We start from the raw sequence: 22,398 nt of genomic DNA on the forward strand, positions 1-22,398 counted from the left end.
ATAACTGAATCCTTCCATAGCTTTATTCTTGCAGTCTTTCCCCATTCCTAACACTTCCAATTCCACTTGCCAAACATGTCCATCAAGTGTATGCCAACCTCATTTACTTTGAAACATGCTCTTTCTCACTCCTTTTCATCCCTAGTTACTTTCATTGATTCATGAAACTCACTCCTTTTCAAAAACTTACTTTCTTCTATCAGCAAAGAGTTGATTTGCTTTTGCTGGGTTCCAAATCTGTTGGGACAGTCAGTACTGAATGCTTCAGTCTGTTGATCAGCTTTGCTGTTTTTCAGAATACTATTGTTATGTGAAGGTTCTAAAGTCTGATTATTTTTCTACTTTTAAGTCTTCTCTTTATAGTCACTAGCAATCCTTCAAGTCTGATCTCTCAAGTAGTAAGCTCAGTGCAATTAAGCTCTCATTCTCCTTAATCAGACCCAAGCCATATGAATAAATGATGGAAGATTGCACCTACACATTTGCACATAACATAAACCACACCAGCTTCACACACTCTCATCTCAACTTGCTTTGTCTAGCTTGTAGTAACACACACTGTCTACCATACCCTTTTTTATGTTGCTGTCTGAACTCTCACCTTCCATTTACCTCACATAGCTGGAATTTCTTAGTATTGTCCTCACTGAATTACCACATACTGTACACTTCCAACAGACTCAAATCCTATATTCAAGTTGATGTTTTTCTTATAACAGCTAGCTGTTTATTCTTCACCACTTCAATTTTCATCTATATATATCCTCTGACTTACCATAATACCATATTCTCTCCAATATCTGGTGCTTCTTGGTCTTCATTAATTTAGCTAACATAGCATCCATTAAACTATGTTCAAAAATATCATTTATTAGTTTTCAAATTTATTAAACAACTTTATGACTTTCTTATTGTAAAATTGTACGCTGCATTATTTTTGTCAAATATATTCAAGTGAATCCAATACAGGTATCCAATCTAATTTTTGCATGCTTCCCTCTAAGTGATACAGGAGCAGATGTCATTTTATTAGATTTCTTGCATGTATATTTAAGTTCAAGATATTCACATTTGTTAAAGGATACTAGATTCAATGTGTGTACGTACATTTTATTATATTTTTAACTATAAAAAACTTGTAGAAAGAAAGTTAGACACTCACAATAAAAAGAAGGGTATGCCTTACTTTAAGAGTAATGTTTGAACCTCCATTTTGAACCTGGAGATCCAAAATTCTTGAAGGTGGTATTTCATGAAAAAATTTGTATTTCTGATGTGAGGTTTTTGAATAACCAAAATGGGTAAGGTAAGCTAATAAACAAATACAAACCAAATGAAATAGTTGATAAAAATTAACAATGAATGGCTTCAGAGGCAGTATATACATCAACTTCCTTAGTAATTTGAAGTCATAGATTATTAGTGGTGACAAGAATATGAAAACGAAAGCTGCATTTTTAGCTTTAAACCTTAGTGCTTGAGAAATTTGCATTCATACTGTCATCCAGTGGCACTTATATGTGATTTTTCACTGCTAGTCAATTACAGAAAAAAAAAAAAAAAAAAGGAAACATATAGTGTGAACAGTGAGAATGTTCATGTTTGTGATTATAAGTACAAATCTGTATTACTTCACTGTCAATGTGACAGCTCACATACATCAGTGGTGTATGTACTAGACATCTGAAACAGCTTCACAAGAACACTTCTGCCTTTCTTGCATTATTATCATGTAAAATATTGCAAGCTATATTATATCCACTATGTAGTAATCTTTTAATATTACCATGTGTAAGAGAAAAATTTTATTATAAAATGTGTAAATGTATTCTTTAGTCTTTTCTAATGCTAATTATTTTTTGTTGCAGTCATATCTGATGATGAGGTGTCCTTGTATAGAAGAAATTAGTAAATGAAAAGTTGCAGAATGCTTATTAAAATTTTTGTAATGTAATGTTTACATCATGCCAGTTTTCCTGCTGAGACATGCCACTGAAAGCTGCATTTTTACTTGATTACCAAACTAGACATGATGACTTCCAGTAATAAAATTGGAATAATTTTGTAGAGCTAGTAACATGAGACACCACCTTGAAGATTTTGTTATTTATTTATTTACAATTTATGATTTTTCAAAAACATTTCCAAAAGTCTGCATACTATGAAAATCTGAAGAGAATCAGTGCACTTATACTCATCTGATGATTTTCTAAAACTAAAATCAACTGAGAATGAATTGCCTACTTCCTGCACCGCATCATTACTTTTAACCCATACAGTGTTGGTTGATTTATATATGTTTTACAAACCCCAGTGCTTTCCAACTCTTGCATTTTCATGTTTTAAGTTTTCTGTTCTACAGTGAAGGAATATCAGTAATAAAGTAATTGGTGGCTCAAAGAATGTGGCAAAAAGTTAATAGTCACTAGCAGTTGAGCTACTTACACTACCTGCAGAAGTAAGAATGAGTGGCAATTTTCATTTTGCTTTATGAGTGATGAACAACTATTGGTGCATCACTTCCTAATTTTTCAGTGGCAAAAGTTAACTGTCTCTGCATCGGTATATGTTGCATAATATAGTGTCATTTATTACCATATTTTCATTTCATTATTATCTATTTATTTTTAATTATTTATTTTATTTCTTTATATTATTATTATTGTTTTTCAGGAGATGGGTAAGGGACTGTCTCTGTCATGTAGGGAAGGGGTGGTGGAAATATGAAAAAAAGAAATAGAAAGTAGACAGAGACATTCACATAATCATAGAGTAGGCTGGGGGCCTAAAAGTCAGGATCATCTACATCAGCCATACTCATAAGCTCATCTGTTGTCCCAAAGAGCTACCAATGTTTCAGTTCATGGAGGCAAACCTCTCAGCATTACATACATGATTTTAACCATGCACCATAAGCATGGTAGTAAAATGGCTTACTTTAAGATATGCCACTAACAAAAAGATTGGAACTTCTTTACTATGTCATGATCCTGACACTGTTTGGGTTAAGAAGCTATTCCAACAGGTATAACATAACCTGTAAACAACAAGCAAAAAACATAAAAGGAAAACAATCACCATAATCCCCCCCAACACCAAAAATCTTTAAATGTAGAATCCATTCAACTACAACCATGAAAAGGTCTGAATATTTGGAGTGACACCAGAACAACTCCAGTTGCATATCATATTTAACTTTCAGCCCAGGAAAACACTAACTGCTGTCAAGTTTCTTTTATGGCTGCACTAATAACAAAGGTGCTTTCTTTACTAAATAATCAATCTGAAGTATTCTTGGACAATGTCTACTATAACATTCTTCACTGATCCCATAATCACCAAGGTGAACTCTGATATAATCAATGGTCATGAGCCCCACTATCACAGTCAGTGCTAGCCATCCCTCCCACTCACTTCCAATACTGAAAGCAAAAGTGAGAGCGGCTCTTTGATGAGATCAAACAATTTAGGAATAACAGCTAATGAAAGTGAGTGCAGATAGGCACACACATCAACGCAAATACACCTGACAATTTAGATGGTTTTTAATACTGATTTTATAGACAAGAGAGGGAAGCTTGACCATTTGAGATCACTTTGCAGATGATTAACTTACTCATAAGAGACTATGAATTTAACCAATATTCTTGTATAAATAACACAATGATATAAAAGTTACATGTGATATCTAAGAATACTTTCAGTTGATTATACAACCACAAAAATGTACTTTTTCATCTTTAAACTTGAGACATTTTGAACATTTATATAATATACACTGATAGATGGTAGCTGATAACTTCCTAATACTTTGTTATCTTTGTAAAGAGTACTATCACTCAGACAATAAGTGGTCAGTCTAAGTATTTTACATACATAAATTTCACATGTACTTAAAATGTCACACTCATTTTACTACTTATTCTATAACCTCTTTTTCTTTTTGGGTATAAAAGAATAATGCATCCATGTGATAGAAAATACACTGCATATTGTATATGTTCATGTATCATTAATCTTTTGATGTACACTACATCTGCTAAACCAGAGCATTTATTGGTATATGTAAATATATATACATGATATTCACATAAGTAAACAAACATGTATTGTGTAAGAATGGTGCATGCTACATAAGGTAAACACCTAACTGTCAATTACAATACAAAAGCAGTTCTTTTTTGCTGATGGTTACTAAAAACAAAACAAAAAAATTCTTATAAAAATTTGTATTTTCAGTCTTGTTTACCAGTACAATTAAGCACCTCAATTAAGGTATAAGAATGAAAATAAGAATGGAATCTATGAATGCCAAAAGTTGGCACTTGATTTTTTTACAAGAAATAACGGACTTAAGAAATGTCTATTACATTACTTCATTCCCGATGTACTAGTACAAATAGTCCCAGCCCAGCCAATACTGCATACTGAAAAGAAAAAGATCCACAGTTAATGACATGACCTTTTCAAAGTGTGTATGTGTGCATCTCATACTGTAGTTTTAATTAGAAGGCACCTGTGGCAGCCAGTTATCAAGGTACAGCAGACAAACAACCCCTTATCACACCTGGACCCAGAGACAGGCAACCATTCATGCCCATCACCACATAAACACCAATGACCAAGATGTCAATCACCACAGTAAGAACCACAATCAAATCTACATGCCCTGATCACTGGTTGAGCATCCTGCATCCACCAATGCACATACTGCACTTCCATCTAGAACAGGGGTTCTCAACCTTTTGCAAGCTGGGACCCCCCAGAGCTGGTTCAATGCAGTTGGGGTCCCCCACCATAGATAAATGGACAGACAGCTGCATCTCCTTTGTACTAAAAGCCAGTGGGTCTGTGATTTTCTGTGATTTTTTCCCTTCTCATCCTGTGCTCCCCTGCAATTAAGCACCTTTACTCCAATGAAGGGGTAGCTGTTGGTGCAACAGCTGCCTATTGTTGTTCCCACTGATCACATTGTGGTGCTTTGTGGCTTTTCTTCCCACAGTGGTAGCACACAATCCCTTTTCTTTTTTTGTAATACTAAGCCACACATGGCCCATCGCACCAAATGCATTGTCCCTTAAATGCCTGATATTCAGTCATTTTGGCACTCATATTTTCTCTGTGAACAGGTTGACAATTACCAGCCAGATTGATCACAGCTGCTGTCACTGCCATTGTACTAACCTTGTTTGAAGCCAAAATCCTGGCTTTTGACAATATGATTAGTGTCATGACCTGTTCCACCCAATAAAGCTCAATACTAATTAAAAAAAAAAAATGATGAACATTAGTTCAAATCCAGCCTACCCAGCCAACATCCTTAGTTCACTGACATACACATCCACTGGTTCTCTAATCCACCTCATGTGCACTAATTTTTTGTATGCAATAGATAGAACATCTATAAATACTTCTTTCAGCTTAACTTCAATTTTTTGGCAAGCTCTTGCTCACTCTTCTTAATTTCTAAGGAAGTTGCCAAGGTATCATCCTCCAAACATCCCACTCATCAAATCTCAAGAATGCCCCAGGTAGTCAAGTACAATGCCATCCACTAGTCCTTACAGCACACTGAGTGCACCACCTACCATCTCAAGCCCCCTCATTCCCAGTGTTACCAACTTAAACATGCACATTGTGAAGTGTTACCATCACAGCACCACAGATATCTGGTTTACAACATAGGAAAACTTACTATTTTTTTGTGTTCCTTTTGTAGAATCACAAGATTCAAGTTCATTTAAAACAAAGATATGAAGAGAGAGAGAGAGAGAGAGAGAGAGAGAGAGAGAGAGAGAGAGAGAGAGAGAGAGAGAGAGAGAGAGAGAGAGAGAGAGAGAGAGAGAGAGAGAGAGAGAGAGAGAGAATATTAGAAAAGATTTTTACCTCAAAATCAGCTGTGCCTGACAATGAATTTAAATTGATCTCATCAGTCAACTTATCCTGATAAAATACTGTGTACAACATAAAAAAATATTAACAGGTATAACAGATCTTACCTTGAACTTCGGATAATCATTCATGATGATAGTGACAATCCCAATGAAGGGGACGTAACCTCGTGCTCGTCCTACCACATCTTTCCGGTTTAGCCACGCTTGGCCATTAGCATAAAGCCCACGGTCATCCACATTGTTGTTGTCACCCTTGGTTAGGAACTTGACTGATCCATCTTCCCTGATGATTTGACAAAATTGTTAAATTAGTATTAAAACTGGAGAAAACACCCTGCTTATAATCATAATTTACTTCACCGTTTGAGAAAACCTATGATAATATACAAATATATACAAGGGAAATATTGCACATGGGAATACAGTTTGCAAATCAATGCACCAATTGATACAATGGGAGGAGTTAGGAGGAATAATGTTGGGAAATAACGAGTGATACGAGTGATACATTGCAGAGAACAAACATAAGAAAAAGAGAAAAAAGTACCTGTGGAATGGATACTCTTATTCTTTTTTAATACTAAACATGAAGTCAATAGTACCTTGAAAGTAAGTGAAACTACTTACAGATTATGGTACACAAGTGTCAAGTGCATTCTGCAAGTAGATTGTCATAACCTTGGATATGATCAGAAACCAAGTCTTTCCCACATAACAATGGTGATTTGCCTTAAATCTATAAAGTAATGGGATCAACAACTTCAACCACATCAGTACATACAAACTTCAGCAATAAAAGGATCCCTTAATCTCTTATAAGCTCTTTTTCCACCATTTGCTCTCTCATTGTAATTGCTGCTTACCACTGATTTCATTAAGTCCTTACATAAAAGTAGAACAACAGTCAATGATCAGGATATAATGCAAATGTGTGACATCCATATTTCAGTAACTGCAGAGGGATACCCAACCAGCCTCCTGAGGTTACTATTTAATGTTCGAATTGACATTAGGCAAATGGTTCAGGAGCTACATGTATATTAACCAGAACTCTATGTGGCAATAGGTACACAGGTCCACCATGAATCAAACTAAAATCAAACACATAAATGTAACAAATACTAACTTTTCATGGACCTTCATGACACGGTGAACAATCGGTATGTCACGTCCCTCCACCTTGAAAACAACAATCTCCCCAGCACGGATGGGTTCCTGCTCGTAGTTGGTGAGGAAAAGAAGATCTCCTCGTTGAAAGGCTGGTTCCATGCTGCCACTGTTGATATAGAAATTATGTATATGTCCTTTAAAGATACACCAAATAATGATAAATCTTGATTTTATCAATATCTTATCTATGAAATGAGGAGATGGATAATTGTCATTACTTATGGAAATGGGAGTGAGAAGAGTGGAAAGGGAAGAAAGGTTTTATTGCATTGCTATGGAAGAGTCAGGGAGGCTCTGGGGAGAGAGAGAGAGAGAGAGAGAGAGAGAGAGAGAGAGAGAGAGAGAGAGAGAGAGAGAGAGAGAGAGAGAGAGAGAGAGAGAGAGAGAGAGAGAGAGAGAGAGAGAGAGAGAGAGAGAGTAAAAAATTATTCAAATGACTGAGTATCAAGAGTATACAAAATGGCACAAATTACTTCAAGTAGGCAATGCCTGAAAGGTGTGTGTGAAAAGACATTGTAATATTAGGAAATACATTCTCTACTTATAATTTTATTTTGAAACAAATTACTTTAATTTCAAAAGATTCATTATAAATAGGTACATGTAGAAACATTTGATCTTACCTGAGGACAACAACAATGGGACTTTCACTGCCAGTCACCACCATGAGGCCCTTCCATATCATGAGTGCTGACGACACAATCATGGCAAAATTCAGCAATTGGTAGAACAGCTGCAATGGTTCAGTGATATTAGACTTAGGTAAATAAGTAATCAATGCACAGTGTCAAAAAATGAATTATTTAAGTGCTACAATAATCAATTAATGCAAGTAGAATAATGATTGGATACTTCCATAAGATCTCAACTGCAGAAGTGATGTGGTTCAGTGGATTATGACAAATACTAAAAACTGATGTCTGGATGAGGTTCAAGTAAAAGTACAATACAGCTTATTACACAAGAGATGCATATAAAAATGACATACATACATTACTATGTGTGGCAAATGGTAAAATAATACTGCAGATGGAAAAAAATCCTCAAAATCATCTTGCTGTATTAATATTTCAAAGAAATAAAGATGGAATTAGAAATATTCCTACCGGTGAGATGTGAGATTGGGAAACACTAATAACTATGTGTACCGTATTTGTTATAACTGCAATAAAACCAGACTGATACTAGTGTTGAAACAGAGCAAAAATGACAGTAGAGGAAATTAATATTTATGTTTTTTAGATATCAAAGAAAACCAAGAAAAAATGGATGTACTTGATATTATTGATAATAATCCACAATTTTCTCATACTCTGACAAAAAGGATCAACAAAGTTAACAATAATGGGCATAATAAGTTCACTGATGCATACTGCTTCTGTCATGTTCAAGGCCTTAATCACAACCCTCTTAAGACCTCACCTAGAGTATGCTAACCAGACTAAACCGAAGTCATTGGCATAATTGAGAACGTACAGTATGGAGTCATGTAAACTTAAACCAAATTTTAACTCTGATTAAGAACATTGTCTTATAAAATTAAATTTTACTATACTAACACATTTAAAGATTCAAGACATGACAGACTTTTAAACACTGTGATCAACAATTTGTAGATGGCACAAAGAAACAGTTCTGAGTAACAGAAAGAGAAAACACCATAAAATAAATCAAGAACTGCACAAGACAATGTAAATAAGTTCACGATTTTAAACAGAGTGAACAAATGAAACTGAATCATTAAGTAGATGAACAAAACCTGAAAATAAATTAACCAAAACTCTAAAAAAACACAAGAACCAAACTGTAACAACTATCCTTACACGACCAGCCAATACAAAATGATGTGGCTTTAGAATTGTTATCACATGCGTAACGCTCTCGTGATAACCCATAACATCTGTGAGAAGTGAAGGCAATGACAGAGAGGCTGGGGCAGGGAGAGAGAGAACAGGGTAACTGAAGAAGGAAAGACTAGGCCTGAGCAGAGGTGTCGGTGAAGGCGGTGAAATAAGCGTTGGTTCAGAGACTGGAAAAGTAGTGAAGGCGGTGCTGGAAGTGTTGGGGCAGAGCAAAGACCCCCAGACACTCAGCTTTCGACAGCCTCATTAGCTTTCCTTGAGTGATAAAGCCTTTAAAACTTACCTGACGCATGTTCATTCGTCTTAAATCGTCCAGAAAATCGAGCTGCAACATTTTGCCGGCGTTTCAGGGACCGCAATATGTGAAAGCGAGTGCCGGGTTGACGTGCTGTTTACCTCCGTGGCGGCCACACTGACAACACAACACACTGCACCTCACTTCACACTCCAATACCTATCCTCACCAATATTGTTCCCAAGTTTCATACACTTTAGTTTTATTTTATAAATAGTCTGGTTTTGAAATAGCCAGTAGAGGCTAATTATATGAATGTCTACATTTTGATTTTTTTTTCTTCTGCACCATATAGAAGGTACCACCATATACATACGAGAACATATTTCTTTCAATGAATATGAAAGAAAAATAGTTAGCGTAATAGACATTTAAACCTTAATGCCCTTATAGTAGAACTTTGATAGTGTTTTAAACTCAAAAGCAAACCTAATATGGGGAGTATATGATAGGTAACAAAGACACCAGAAATCTTATATCCACTTTCATAATTTTATGGAAATGCAGAATCTTATACTATATTGATATTGAAGAGTGAAAATAGAACAGTCTCAGAGTGATATGATTTCCATTAGCTTAGAAATTAGTGCATTTTCACACTATTGGTCTGTTTTATCATGTAATACAAGCTAGGTTGACTTTTGTGGGGTTGATCTTATCTATGTTTACAGAGTCAAAATAACAATGAGGACTGGGGAAACATTGTAATAAAGAAACATGAACCAAAAAGAACAAGAACCAAGTAATAAATAAAAGGAAACAGTACAACAGACAACAAGGAGTGAACTATCTTTAATAAGAAGCGATACAAAGTTGCACAAGTCATAAGAACAAAAAGATTTATTTGTATTCTTTCTCTGAGCTAAAGGGGGGAAAACAGCATGAATATGTTTTGTCTAATCACAATAAAATGGATGTCTCATGAAATAGAGGGATATGATTACAGTAGTTTAGGAAGTGCCGAATGTGCAAAAAGCGTCTCCCAATAGTGACGTGTGTGACGCTCGTTGGTACACGACGCCTGCTGCCAAGCTGCTATCCGTGACGCAACACACTTGGCCGTCGTGACGTGTGGCTTGTGTCGAGGTGTCCAGCGTCACTTACCTCGGAGGAGTTGTACTGTAATATTCACAAGGGTCAAGACTGATAGTAAGAAGGAGACGGTGAGAATATAAGAATTGTGTGTCCTTTTCTCGTATGACGTGTCGGTGTCCTGTTTTGTAGCCAGCGTCTGTACTTGACTGTCTTTTGGTAAGTCCACGTCTGCTTATGTTTATTTTACATTTTCATGTGAATTTTATGATGCTATTAAATAATTCTGTTTTTTCATACTACACTAATACTTATGTTGTTCCATTTCGTTATGCACAAAGTAAGGGGACCTAATGGGATTATTTTCATGAGTGTTTTCAGGATTTATCTATATTCATTCACCCAGGCACAGTAAAATATTTTAGTGTGAATGTTTTGTTGGACTTTAATAACCTGTATCCATCCATGTTGCTTTATGTATGTGTCCACTGAATGTTACTGCTACGTATTAATTCCTTTCATTAGTCATGGCTTTTCTCACCCATAATGGAACTGATATCATCAACCCAGCAGACTATACATAAGTCAAGTATAGTCTTGCAGATTATTTGTATCAACTTACAGTATTTGAAGTGCTCTTATCACTTATTTTTCCTCCTGACTAAATGTCATCCATCACTTTCCTGGGCACAGTTACATTCAATCCAAATCCTTCTGTATACAATTAATTTCACCTGACATTGATACTACTAGATAAGTATACGAGTATGTATCACCGGCAAATTAGAGGACATGAGTAACCTTTTTTTTCTAACAAGGGTGTTGTAGTATTTCATATATATATATATATATATATATATATATATATATATATATATATATATATATATATATATATGAAATAAAAAAAATATAAATCCTAAAGAATGTCACTCACTGTTGTTCTCTTTTTTCAAATTTATATCCTTACTTGAGCCAAGGCTCTGTCACACAATGTGTCAAATTATGGGGAACTCACCCTGGCAACACATTCAAACTGAGGTGCTTGGGGTACATGATACACACTTCTGCCCTCCCAGCACATGACACATGACAGAAGATCCACTAAACCACCTTACTCATGATGTCACAAAAATCTCAGTGCAATGGTCTTACTTTTTTCAGTTCTGTACAGAGCACAGGCACAGGTAATCTTGTGTAGTTTTGAAAGTTCACCACAGTTAATTCCACAGTTAATTCTTGAAATATTTGTTGGTCACTGCCTAATGTTTCCCAATGGAGAAGCCAGTGCTTTGCCCACATTCTTCCTTTCTTCCTTGCTTTCTTCTTTTTCATAGCACAAGCCAGCACAAGAGCCTAAAGAGCAGTGGTGTTGCATGTCATTTCTGTCTCACAGCACTGATGAACTGAGTGGTGCATGTCACTCACAGCAGTGAGTCACCATTTGAACATTGAGCAGCTAAAAGGGCACAAATCTTTCACTCACATACCAGACCACCCTAATTCAAAAGACCCACTGTGTGACAGGGCCCTAAAAGTGTGAATTATATACATATGTATGTATTGTGCTTTGTTCGGACCACCCTGTGTGGGATTGCAGGCCTGGCGTATTGTTAGATATACCTTATGTATGTATTTTATAAATTTCTCTCATCTTCATAGAAATTGTTTTAGCAAGAGATGAGATGTGAAATATCCAGTTTAGATTGTTAGTAAAGGACAGACCAAGGATGTTTCATGTAGAAAAAAAAAGGACAGGTATGTGTCATTGAAGAAGAGGGGATAGTTATCTGGAAAATTGTGTTGAGTTGATTGATGGAGGAATTGAGTTTTTGAGGCATTGAACAACATTAAGCTTGCTCTGCCCCAAACTTCATATTGTTCAATGCCTCAAAATCTCAATTCCTCCATCTATAAACTTGACACAACCTTCCAGATAACAATCCCCTTTTTTCTTCCCTCTTTTCTTCAATGACACTCAACTGTCCCCCTCTTCTGCATTGAACATCCTCAGTCTGTATATACTGTTTGAATGTATACATTATGTGATATTGTAAATAAAAAATATTAATATAGAATGGGATAGTAGGGTGACAGTGGCACAAAGGTGCCTGAAAGCAGATAATTCTTTATTCATATTTTGCACAATTATCATTTATTTTTTTCAGGTAAGGATCAAGGAAAACATGAAGAGCGGTGTGTGTCTTGTGTTAACTGTGGTGGTGGTGGTAGCAGCCATGATCACGGACACTGTGAGCCAGAAGCAGGATGACAGACTGGTGGCATTAGACCTAGATGATGACCAGGATGATGAGCTGACACTGACTAATGAGGCAACAACAGATGAATCCCATGATGATACGGAACCCTTTATTCCAACAGATAAATGGCAGACTGTTGAGCCAGGTAGGGTATGCTTTATATCTTACCTTTTGTTTCCATATCATTGTCTTGTAATTGCACTCAAAGGTTGTGTTGATTAGTTGTTTTAGGTTGAGGAGATGGTTTCCTCCCTCCATTTAGATAAGTTTTTAGTGTTTTAGTTTCCCTTCTACTATGAACACATAGTATATTTTGTATTAGGGCAAGCTGCTTCAGACAGAACAGGGGTGGTATCCCCTTCCATATATACAAACACTATACCATTACTTGTATCATTACTTTATATAGATTACTTTAGGAATTTTTCATCAGTGTCATGTACCCCTTTGCCTTGAACCTTGATGACTATCACATTCTAATACAGTTTGCTGCTGGCAACCAGTGTTATTCATATTTTTTTGCTTTAACTATAATAATAATATTCTAAACAAATGTACTTGAGGGCATATGGCATCTTTATGCCTGTATCATTCCTTTTATATATCCAGAAATGGCATGCACTGTATGATTATTGCAGATTATAATTTTGTGGTGTTAATTAGAACGTATGATTTCATAAGTAAACATTTTTTGTTGAAACTAGAGAAACACATTGTATTTTCTTTAGGAATAATTAGTGCCACTGTATTACTGATTTGAATTTCCTTAACTCTGTCATGTAATGACCACCTCAGTGTTTGTTTTAATTAAATTATTTTTTTGCTTTTGATCACAATTAACAAGACCTCCTTTCCTCTTCCAATAGGCCAGGCAATTCCTCCTGGTCTCCATATCCGCATGAACCTCCAGACTGGTGTGAAGGAAGCTAAATTGTTAGATGATGAGGATGAAGCCAAGCACAGTCATACATCCCAAGTGATGGAGAACCCTGAACCTGCAAACATGAACAAAGCAGTCATTTCAGTTGAGAAAAATGACTCGGAAGATGAAGAAGAAATGGATCAAAAAGCTGCTTTGATGAGAGACAATATAATTGAAGCTCTAAAGCAAATTAAAAGTGAGGATGGGCTTAATGCAAAGGTTAGTCAACTAATTTGCTATTTTTCCTAGTTAAACTAGACTTTTATAGGGATTCTTTCTGAAATTTTGAAAATGAAAGCTTGTAATGAATCACAGTAGGATAAAGAGTATCTCACTAGATTAAAATGTTAATATAGATGACACATTTGATCTAAGGATGATTTCATTATCTTGTCAAAGTCTAAGAGGTCAAAGAAATAGATGAATATTTTAGCATAGTGATCTTAAACACATGCTTGTCTTCTAATTCAGCTAAATTAGTATTGTTGATTATTCATATATTGTGAAAGTTCTAATGCATTTTATCTCTATCAGTTCTTGGTAATCCAGGACATATCAGAATCTTATTAATTGCTCACCCCCCATCAAATCCCAGCATCAACTTGCTTGTATGTTTCTCTTGTTTTTCAGTATGTATTAGACATACTTCCTGCAAGCAGCCATCAAACTGTATCACATGATTATGGTGATTATTTTTACACCTTAAAACTTGGAACCTGAATGATGCCAAATATAAATTGCATACAATATAATTATAATATGTATTTCTTGTTTTGAATCAAGGAGGCAAAGCAAAAAATTTGGAAGGGCATTGCTTCAAATGCCTCTTTTTAGAACTAGCTCTGATGTATTGTAATGTGTATCTTGCAATGGTGGGAGCAGTGGTTAGTGTAGGGTTGGTTTGGTTGTTATAATTTCACATTTGCAGGCATGGTTCTTTATTTATAGCAAATGTGTAAATGTACATGGTATGCCATATAAGCAGTTTCATGTACTGGTTCATTGTAAAAGTATATGATTTTAATAATTGATCTGAGTTCAGTCTGTTAATTTTGTACTCTTAGAAAAGTGTTGATTTCATGTTTCTTCTGCTCGCATGTATAAATAATCAATTCAAGATCTGGGGTTATATTGAAAATATACATTTTTTTTTTTTCCTGCACATTAATTATTGGTATGGTTACTAAGTATTGTAACAATGCATTGATATGATTCTCTTTATACATTATATTTCAGGAGAGTATTGAAAATGCAGAGAAAAGAAAGAAGAAGTTACGCTCCTATGAAGAACTGAAGGAAAATTTTGATGCCTTGAATATTAAAGTTGAAACAGATGTGGAAATACTGACGAATTTAATGAATCGTTATAAGAATGCAAAGTTAGAGGAAGAGCGTGCCAACCTGTTGGAGGACATGGAATACTTAGTTCATCAGTTTGACAATGCTATCACCTTTGTTGATATGGGTAAGCTTTGTGAATTTCGTCAGTGAAGGATCAAACTTGATTTTTGTATTTATTTATTTATATTTTTTTCTGAGTCCAGTGTGTTGATTGACTAGTTCACATGTCAGAACCATTCATAGTACAGATCTGATCATTATTTGGCTGGGTTTAAAAAATGGGAGCTTAAGCATCTATATAATTAATTTCACACATCCTTATAAAGTTAAAATTGAGTTGCAGAAGCAGTGTATGAAGGGACAGTTAACAAAAAAATAGGGTTAGAATTAAAATATCCATGTTCTGTTATTAACTAAAGTATTGAATAAGGTATAGATGGAAAGACAAGAGGGAAACAGCATTGCATATGATAAGTACATTTGTAGAGGAAAAGTGAGTGTGGCACTTGAAGAAAAAGAGGCATTTTAGAATAGCATAATACCCTAAACCTGAAGTCTAAAAGATGGAGATGATTTATGTTCCTAGAGAAAGAAAATGAGTGTGTGTGATGACAAGAAGATTGCATATAGGATTGACAGTAGCATAACCATGTGAATGTGATGATAAGAAGGTTGCATATAGGAGTGACTGTAGCATAACCAGTGGGATTAAGATAATGCCTGAAGTGGGATTGCCAAAGCCTTGCTAATCAATTTAGTTTTTAGGAAAAGATTAGCATTATGGGATTCTCTCTCAAGGGGAATGTCAGCCTGGACTTTTTTTTTTTGTTATGAGAGGTTGAGGTATTCATATAATTATCTTCACAGATGGACTGCAGCAGATAGTGTTGCCAGGGATGAACTCAACAAGCAACATCATAAAACAGGGAGCATTGCATCTGCTTGGCTCAGCAGTCCAGAGCAATCCAAAGGTCCAGATAGCTGCTGTTGAAGCTGGCCTTGTTGAGTCACTCATCAGAACTGTAGCCTATGAAACTCGGGTAAGGTTTATGTCCTAGAAGTTTTGTGTTCCTTTAGTTTTTCTAATATAGATGTACAGTAAGCCCCATTATAGTAGATTTCCTCATTTAATGGAATTTTATGGCCTATGGACCATCCATCAGATTTACTGGATAAATGTCAGTAAATGAGGCAGAATGTCCACCCATTGGCTGGAATATTAACTGTATTATTATTGATAATTCACTAAATGGTTACAACACACATTCCACAGTATTTTACATCAGGTACATGTTTGTCATCACAAATATCTTATTATACTATGGCATGTTGGCATGTTTGGAGCTCCCTTCTAGTGGAGCTCATCCTGGTAAGAAATCCTGGTAAGTGACAGTGGCGGTGAGGAAGTGAATGGGTGGGAGGGAGGGTGTGAGTGGTGGTGGTGAGTGCACACCGCACCAACCAGGGTTGCGCTGTCTGCCATAATTATGGTATTTGTCATAATTTGGTGTTTGTCTGCCATCTGCCATACATTGCCTACCATACACTATGCCATAATGTATAGAAAAAATGTCATAATTTTCACATTGCTATATAATAATTTGGGCTGGTCAGCAGCACAACCCTGGCACCCACACACTGCTTCTGCCTCAGTCTCACACCAACAGATGTTATTAGAGGTTGTGGCACTCGTGACCCACTCACTGCCACTTTTATGGGATTTTTGCCTTTAATGTCAGTAGCTTCACCCCAATTAGTCCTGTATAACAAGGGTTTTACTGTACTTTAATATTCAGACATTGGCTTTGTTTTAACATATAACCAATATTGGTCAAACATGAAACTATGTGTGGAAACTGCATTTCCAGGTGGATGTGGCTCGAAAGGCAGTTTTTGCTCTTTCCTGCCTGGTAAGAGGCTTTCCTTATGGGCAACAAGTGCTGGCCCAGAATGGCGGCTTAGAAGTGTTGAGGAAAGTTTTTGATAAAAAAGACTTTCAAAGCTTGCCACTCCAGCTGAAGGTGAGTTTTTGAAAATAAGCAGTGTCTTGAAGTATGACCTTACCAGCTTTGAATGATTTCTTTTTAGAGGTTATTATTACCATTGTGATAAAACTGATTTGTTACTATTTTTTTCAACATCTTTTCTTTCTAATATTAAGATGTATGTATATGTTTCCTCTGGGAGTGCTGATGGTTGGCCTCAGCTTCTACTGGTGTGTGTATGCATGTTTGTAATGGTGTGCATCTTCAAGGCATGAGAATGGAAGGGGAGGGACATGGGAGAAAGAGAGAGAGAGAGAGAGAGAGAGAGAGAGAGAGAGAGAGAGAGAGAGAGAGAGAGAGAGAGAGAGAGAGAGAGAGAGAAAAGGTTTGTCCATCAAAAAGAAGAAATGTGTGTATGTGTGTGTTTGTGTGAAGAGGGAAGGGGAAGAGTAAGAGTAATTGATGTACTTCCTCTCCTAAGTTCATAATGAGCAGTATGTTGCTCATAATTAGTAATTTATATCTCATATACAGGTGGTAGCACTTCTCCATGATTTGTTGATGGAACGTGAAGAAGCAGAAGGAGAAAGATTGCACCAGCTACAGCGCTTCAAACTGGACAAGCAACTTGCATCTGGAGGGTGGTGTCCTGTGGTTTCCTCTCTTCTAACAGTGGCATCATTTGACCGACGAGACCGCCGCTATGACATGGGTGCTGCTCTCAAGAATGAGATGCCTCTGAGACCTGATCATGACACAGTGAGTTATAGTTGTTGGATAAAATTATAGCTACTTCACTGAATAATTTTTGGTGGATATTGATTGTTTTATATTTTGAAGAATATTTCCATAGGTGTTTGACCATTTCATTTCTGTCTTTTTCAGGTCGACAAAGTAGTTTCTGCAATGAGCAGTATGGTGGGAGTGTGCCGCAACCAGTTCATAGACACTCTTCCACTTCTTCGCAACCTGGCGCGCACCTATGATGATTTGGCCTACAAAGAACAGTTTCAAGACAATGATGATGGAGGTCATGCCTTGTTTAAGGGTCTAGCAGACACAATTCAAAGACTGGTGAGGAGTATTGGTTTAAAAAGTGAATTGTAATCTTGTAGCTTATTATTCATCATCATTTATCATGATGTAGTGAGTAGCATTCTTCCTGTCAAACTCATTGGCTCAGTCTTACTTGGATTTGAGTCCCAGCAATGAATGATCATTTGGGTGTGTAGACAGCCATGCATTGTCCTTATCAAAGCTGATTAGTAAATGATTATTTAGGACGTCACATAGTTTTAATGTGGATGTGTGTAATTCTTCCATGGTTAGTTGTATGTGACTAATCCGTCAAATCTTAAGGTCATCCTGATAAATGATCATTGATCTGTATCATTTGTATTTTCTCACGACCGTTATACATCCATACTCAACTATGAGTATGATGTAGAATATTTATTGCTACTTTTGTCTAATGGAAGTCACTATGTAAGTATTTTTGAATTATGGTTTCCTAGTATTTATTTCCCTTCTCACCATTATTATTTAGTATTTATTATTGTTGTGATATTTTTGTGTCGTGTTTGGTAAAGTCTATCATAATTTCACAGTCAGTATTTTTCATATAAATTGTATACTGGATTAAATGACTCCTAAAGTAAAAGAAATTTAGGAAAAACAAAATTCAGTCTTCTACTCATCTATTTATCTATCTTTATACCATGCTCACACACATACACCTCATTCACTCTTTCTACTCATACATTCATAAAAGTGTGCACAGATGGGTTAAGTGTATTACATTTATTCTCTTAATACAGTTAGCTTCATCTTGAACATTTGGTATGTAAACTTAAAATGTGCAGGTGTGCTGTACTCAATCGTAAATATTGGCGAAGGGCTGGTAGTGTCACCCCTCATGCCATGTCATGCCTCATATAACATGACGGTCAAGAAAAGCACTACAAAGGTATCTGCTCTGGAAAATGTGGTAAATGGCGGCATTGGAAGTTAGCTTTATGATAATGGAGTTGTTGTTTTGCTAAGAATATAGAATACATTTGGTTTAAGTTGATTATGGTGTATATGCCAGTGTAGGTTAAGAAGGTTAAATTATGGAAGATTCAAATATGTGAATGTGAGTCAAGATTTTGCTTTTTGAAGAACATTATTTGTGTTTCCACTCAGGGTATTTTACATAGTAAGTATTGTCTCCACTAGTTTTGGTATGGAACTTTCTCAGTTTTTTTTTTATCATCTATTTTCTTTGATTTAAGTCAGGGCTATCCTGAAGAACACTCAAAACACAATTTCCTAATGGTTCCTGTGATACTTTGTGCTATCCTGCATGAATGTCTTGACTTTGTACTTGTCAAAACATTCCTCTACATTATCAAACATTGATTATAAGTTGATGTATCTTACAGCACTTAAACCAACACTGTCATTGAAGGCCAAATTTTCCACACCAATAAAAGGCTCCTAAACCCAACCCTTTAAAGTTGCTATATGGCTCACATGTAATGTTAAAAATATTACCTTAGAGTGATCAGCACTTCGGGGATGACAAACCTAATTAGTGCAGCCATACACAGTGAACTTGCGCTCATCTTTCTTAATCATATTGTAAACTTTTCTTTAAGTGGCTAGGTAACATTTTTTGGGGGCAAAGGCAACATGATAATCTTCAATAGCAAAGATGTTAAGAAAGCCTTGTATGCAGTGTGACAGACAAGTCCAGGTCCTTCAAAGTGTATTGGGAGACACTTCCTACAGAAATCTTATGAGCTTTACATGAAAGAGTGTGCACCAGCTGCAGTTTCATGGTAGATTTGTTTGAGTTATAAGGCTTTCTTAAGTGAGTGGGTGATTGCAGAATACATCACATACAGTTTCTGTCAGTGTTCATAACTCCTTTACACTTGTTTCTCCCTTGCAACCCATTCTGCCATGGATGGAATGTAAATATGGTTAATCTGCTCCTGTGTGAGTTGTAACACACATCTTTTCACCATGTTAATAAAACTTAGTACAATGTAATGCTCAATTTTGAAAAATCATATGGGTAGACAGCAAAAGATAATGATACACTTGTCATGCTTCTTTAAGCACAGATCTTCTGGACCCACACTCAAGCAGTGCTCAGTGTATGAGTAAATTGGTGTGTGAAAAATTTCATTTTTACTACACATAGTTGAAGGATAAGTTCCCTACAGTAGGAACAATTAAGTCTGATGTATCACATCAGCAGTGTTGAATTGTGTTGCATCTATTTATTTTTCTTCCTCTTTAGGTACCTCACTCTGTAATCATCCTACAAGGGGATGGCCAAGGCTAAAGAACCTATACCTCTCCTTAACCAGACACTCCCTCCTTACTTGTTCAAATCCACCTTCTCTACTAGCTTTCCTCTTGCATGTGCTGTTTGCCCTATTATATCATCTTCCAATTTCTTACTGAGGTCTTCAGTATCATTCACTTTTTTTCTCTCTTAGTGTCAGGTCCATAAACCATAATATTAAAATATCAGTGAAGTAGAAAAATGTTCCGTTATATGTTTGAAGGAAAGCTTTTCCAAAACTGTAATTATTACAAGTTTAGTGAGATACATGATAAGTTACATAGTTGAGCATTTAATATTGACAGTTTAGAATGTCATGTGATAGTGTTCTTAGTAATGAAAATGTGATATTTTTTCCAGATTTTTCAATGCATACTGTAATAAGTTTTCAATAGAACATTTGTTATATCTGATGAAAATTAAGATAAAGGCACAATAAAAATAGATTACAGGTGTTTTGTGAACCTGTAATTCATCTCAAAAGCTTAAACTTAAGTGACATGGAAGTGAGAAATCTATTCATGAACCTACACATCTAGTCATAAGAGTAACTGAATGTGATGCTACATCATTATTATAGAATATAAATTAAGTGTTTTTAATAAATTGCTGAATTTTCTGTGGTGTTTACTTCAAATGGAGAATATTAACTGGTCCATGGATTACTTTAGTGAGGAAAGACTCATACCTGACTTGGTAAAAGAACCAAGAGAGGTGACGGCAAATGAGATTTCTTGATCACTGTCTCAGTAAGTTGTGCCAGTGTGGTGATGCTTGGTGTGTTCTGCTCTTAGTGAGTTGTGCCACTGAAAGCAGTGTTTTATTCTAGTATAGTGATGCTTGGTGTGTTCTGCTTTCAGTGTTTTATTCCAGTGTAGTGATGCTTAATGTGTTTTGCTTTCATTGTGTTGTGCCAGTGTGGTTATCATGATAATCAATAACTGGCAATAAATTTATTGCCCGATAACTGATAAACTGATAAATCCAGAATTGCAATACTAGCAGTAACAATATTGCTATTTATTTTAAATAAAAAAATTATAAATCCAATTCTTTATTTTTATCTTTATATAAGAAAACTTAGAAAAATCTTTGAAAACTTCAAAATTCAATGTTTATTCTGTCTCTTCACTAATGAAAAGTACTGTTTTGAGTAAAATAACTACATTTGATTTTGAAAGTTTAAAACGTAAACATGCTCAACGTTCCAAAAACTAAAATTATCGATTATCGATAGTTTGGAACCAAAAGTATTGGCGATACTGATGAATCGATAATGCGCGAAAAAATATTTTTCGGAGAACAGATATCCCAATATCATTATCCACCTATGATGGTGATGCTTGGTGTGTTCTGCTTTCACTGCCTTATTCCTTTATATTAATGCTTGGTGTGTTCTGCTTTCATTGTGCTATGCCATTGTAGTGATGCTTAGTGTGTTCTGCTTTCAGGCTTCCATACTCAGGTGGTGATGGCAACACGTAGGAACATAATAGTGAAGTTAAAGGTAAGTCTGCTTCTTTTTCTGCCAAATTTTTTTCCTTATTTATAATTTTACATCTAAGTTGTACAATTGCTTGGTAATTTAGTCATTGGTTTAGTCAATGCATGGTTCATAATTCACTTTTTTTTTTTTTTTTTTTTTTTTTTTAGGTTTGACACATAAATTTACATTTACATCAAGATTGTGCACTTGTTTAGTTACTATAGAGGTGATCATTCCAAGCGTCATTTGGTTATTTGATTTGGACAAAATGACACTGAACTCAATGGGGAAGGTTGGGTAAAATAAAAAATATGTTTAGGATTGTCAGTAACTAAGAGTCATGTGAACCTCAATGGTAGTCTGATTTACTTAAGCATATCAATAAAAAAAAAAAAAAGTGAAGCACGCATTATTAGAGAAAATACACAATATGTAATCCCCCAGAGAAAGAAGAGAGAAGTAATAAGCTTAAGATTTTTTATACAGTAACTTCCATGATATGAGTTTCACTTCTGATTTCATGTTTCAATTGTAAAGTCAAAAAAAGATACACAATATGATGTGGCACCAGGAAAGCAAACCAAACGGATGACATGAAAAACACTGTTGATTCCTTACACGTTGGTCTCATGACAAGGATGATTGTCTTTGGCACAGCACGGCAGGACGGGGAAGAAAGGCAGGGAAAGTTATGGAAGGCACCCCGTCGTTCTGTTAGCGTTTTTAGTGATATTTAATTCTCTCTCTCTCTCTCTCTCTCTCTCTCTCTCTCTCTCTCTCTCTCTCTCTCTCTCTCTCTCTCTCTCTCTCTCT

General features: G+C 35.7%; 2 protein-coding genes across 5 annotated transcripts in view; one reads left to right on the top strand and one right to left on the bottom strand.

Moving 5' to 3' along the window:
* Positions 1 to 1,096: 1,096 nt before the first annotated feature.
* On the bottom strand, positions 1,097 to 9,370 carry LOC135106958 (signal peptidase complex catalytic subunit SEC11A-like). The gene is made up of 5 exons (XM_064016436.1): positions 9,210 to 9,370; positions 7,688 to 7,797; positions 7,021 to 7,170; positions 6,000 to 6,177; positions 1,097 to 4,427 (listed from the first exon to the last, which is right to left on the bottom strand). The coding sequence occupies exons 1-5, from the start codon at positions 9,258 to 9,260 to the stop codon at positions 4,377 to 4,379; spliced, it is 540 nt and encodes a 179-aa protein (XP_063872506.1). The 5' UTR covers positions 9,261 to 9,370; the 3' UTR covers positions 1,097 to 4,376.
* Positions 9,371 to 10,207: 837 nt separating this feature from the next.
* The window catches only part of LOC135106956 (nucleotide exchange factor SIL1-like), a 31,496-nt gene continuing 19,305 nt past the window's right edge, over positions 10,208 to 22,398 (top strand). For 2 of the 4 annotated variants that reach the window (XM_064016429.1, XM_064016430.1), the window contains exons 1-9: positions 10,208 to 10,472; positions 12,422 to 12,659; positions 13,381 to 13,655; positions 14,673 to 14,901; positions 15,645 to 15,817; positions 16,646 to 16,798; positions 17,297 to 17,521; positions 17,648 to 17,836; positions 21,551 to 21,606. In XM_064016429.1, the coding sequence (XP_063872499.1) occupies positions 12,440 to 12,659; positions 13,381 to 13,655; positions 14,673 to 14,901; positions 15,645 to 15,817; positions 16,646 to 16,798; positions 17,297 to 17,521; positions 17,648 to 17,836; positions 21,551 to 21,571 (1,485 nt within the window). In that variant the 5' untranslated portion in view covers positions 10,208 to 10,472; positions 12,422 to 12,439 and the 3' untranslated portion in view covers positions 21,572 to 21,606. Of the gene's footprint in view, positions 10,473 to 12,421; positions 12,660 to 13,380; positions 13,656 to 14,672; positions 14,902 to 15,644; positions 15,818 to 16,645; positions 16,799 to 17,296; positions 17,522 to 17,647; positions 20,719 to 21,550; positions 21,607 to 22,398 lie in introns of those variants that run through there. The other 2 variants (XM_064016427.1, XM_064016428.1) reach the window with 2 other exon arrangements.

Source organism: Scylla paramamosain, chromosome 14 (genome assembly GCF_035594125.1).
Source record: "Scylla paramamosain isolate STU-SP2022 chromosome 14, ASM3559412v1, whole genome shotgun sequence".
In the NCBI taxonomy this organism is placed as follows: Eukaryota; Metazoa; Arthropoda; class Malacostraca; order Decapoda; family Portunidae; genus Scylla; species Scylla paramamosain.

What these genes read in the sequence shown, in the direction of transcription:
- LOC135106958 (XM_064016436.1), bottom strand. Translation starts at nt 9,260, where the DNA reads ATGTTGCAGCTCGATTTTCTGGACGATTTAAGACGAATGAACATGCGT. An exon ending in GACGAATGAACATGCGTCAG is followed by an intron (nt 7,798 to 9,209) that starts GTAAGTTTTAAA and finishes GAACCATTGCAG; the next exon opens with CTGTTCTACCAATTGCTGAA. An exon ending in GTCATGAAGGTCCATGAAAA is followed by an intron (nt 6,178 to 7,020) that starts GTTAGTATTTGT and finishes TCAAATCATCAG; the next exon opens with GGAAGATGGATCAGTCAAGT.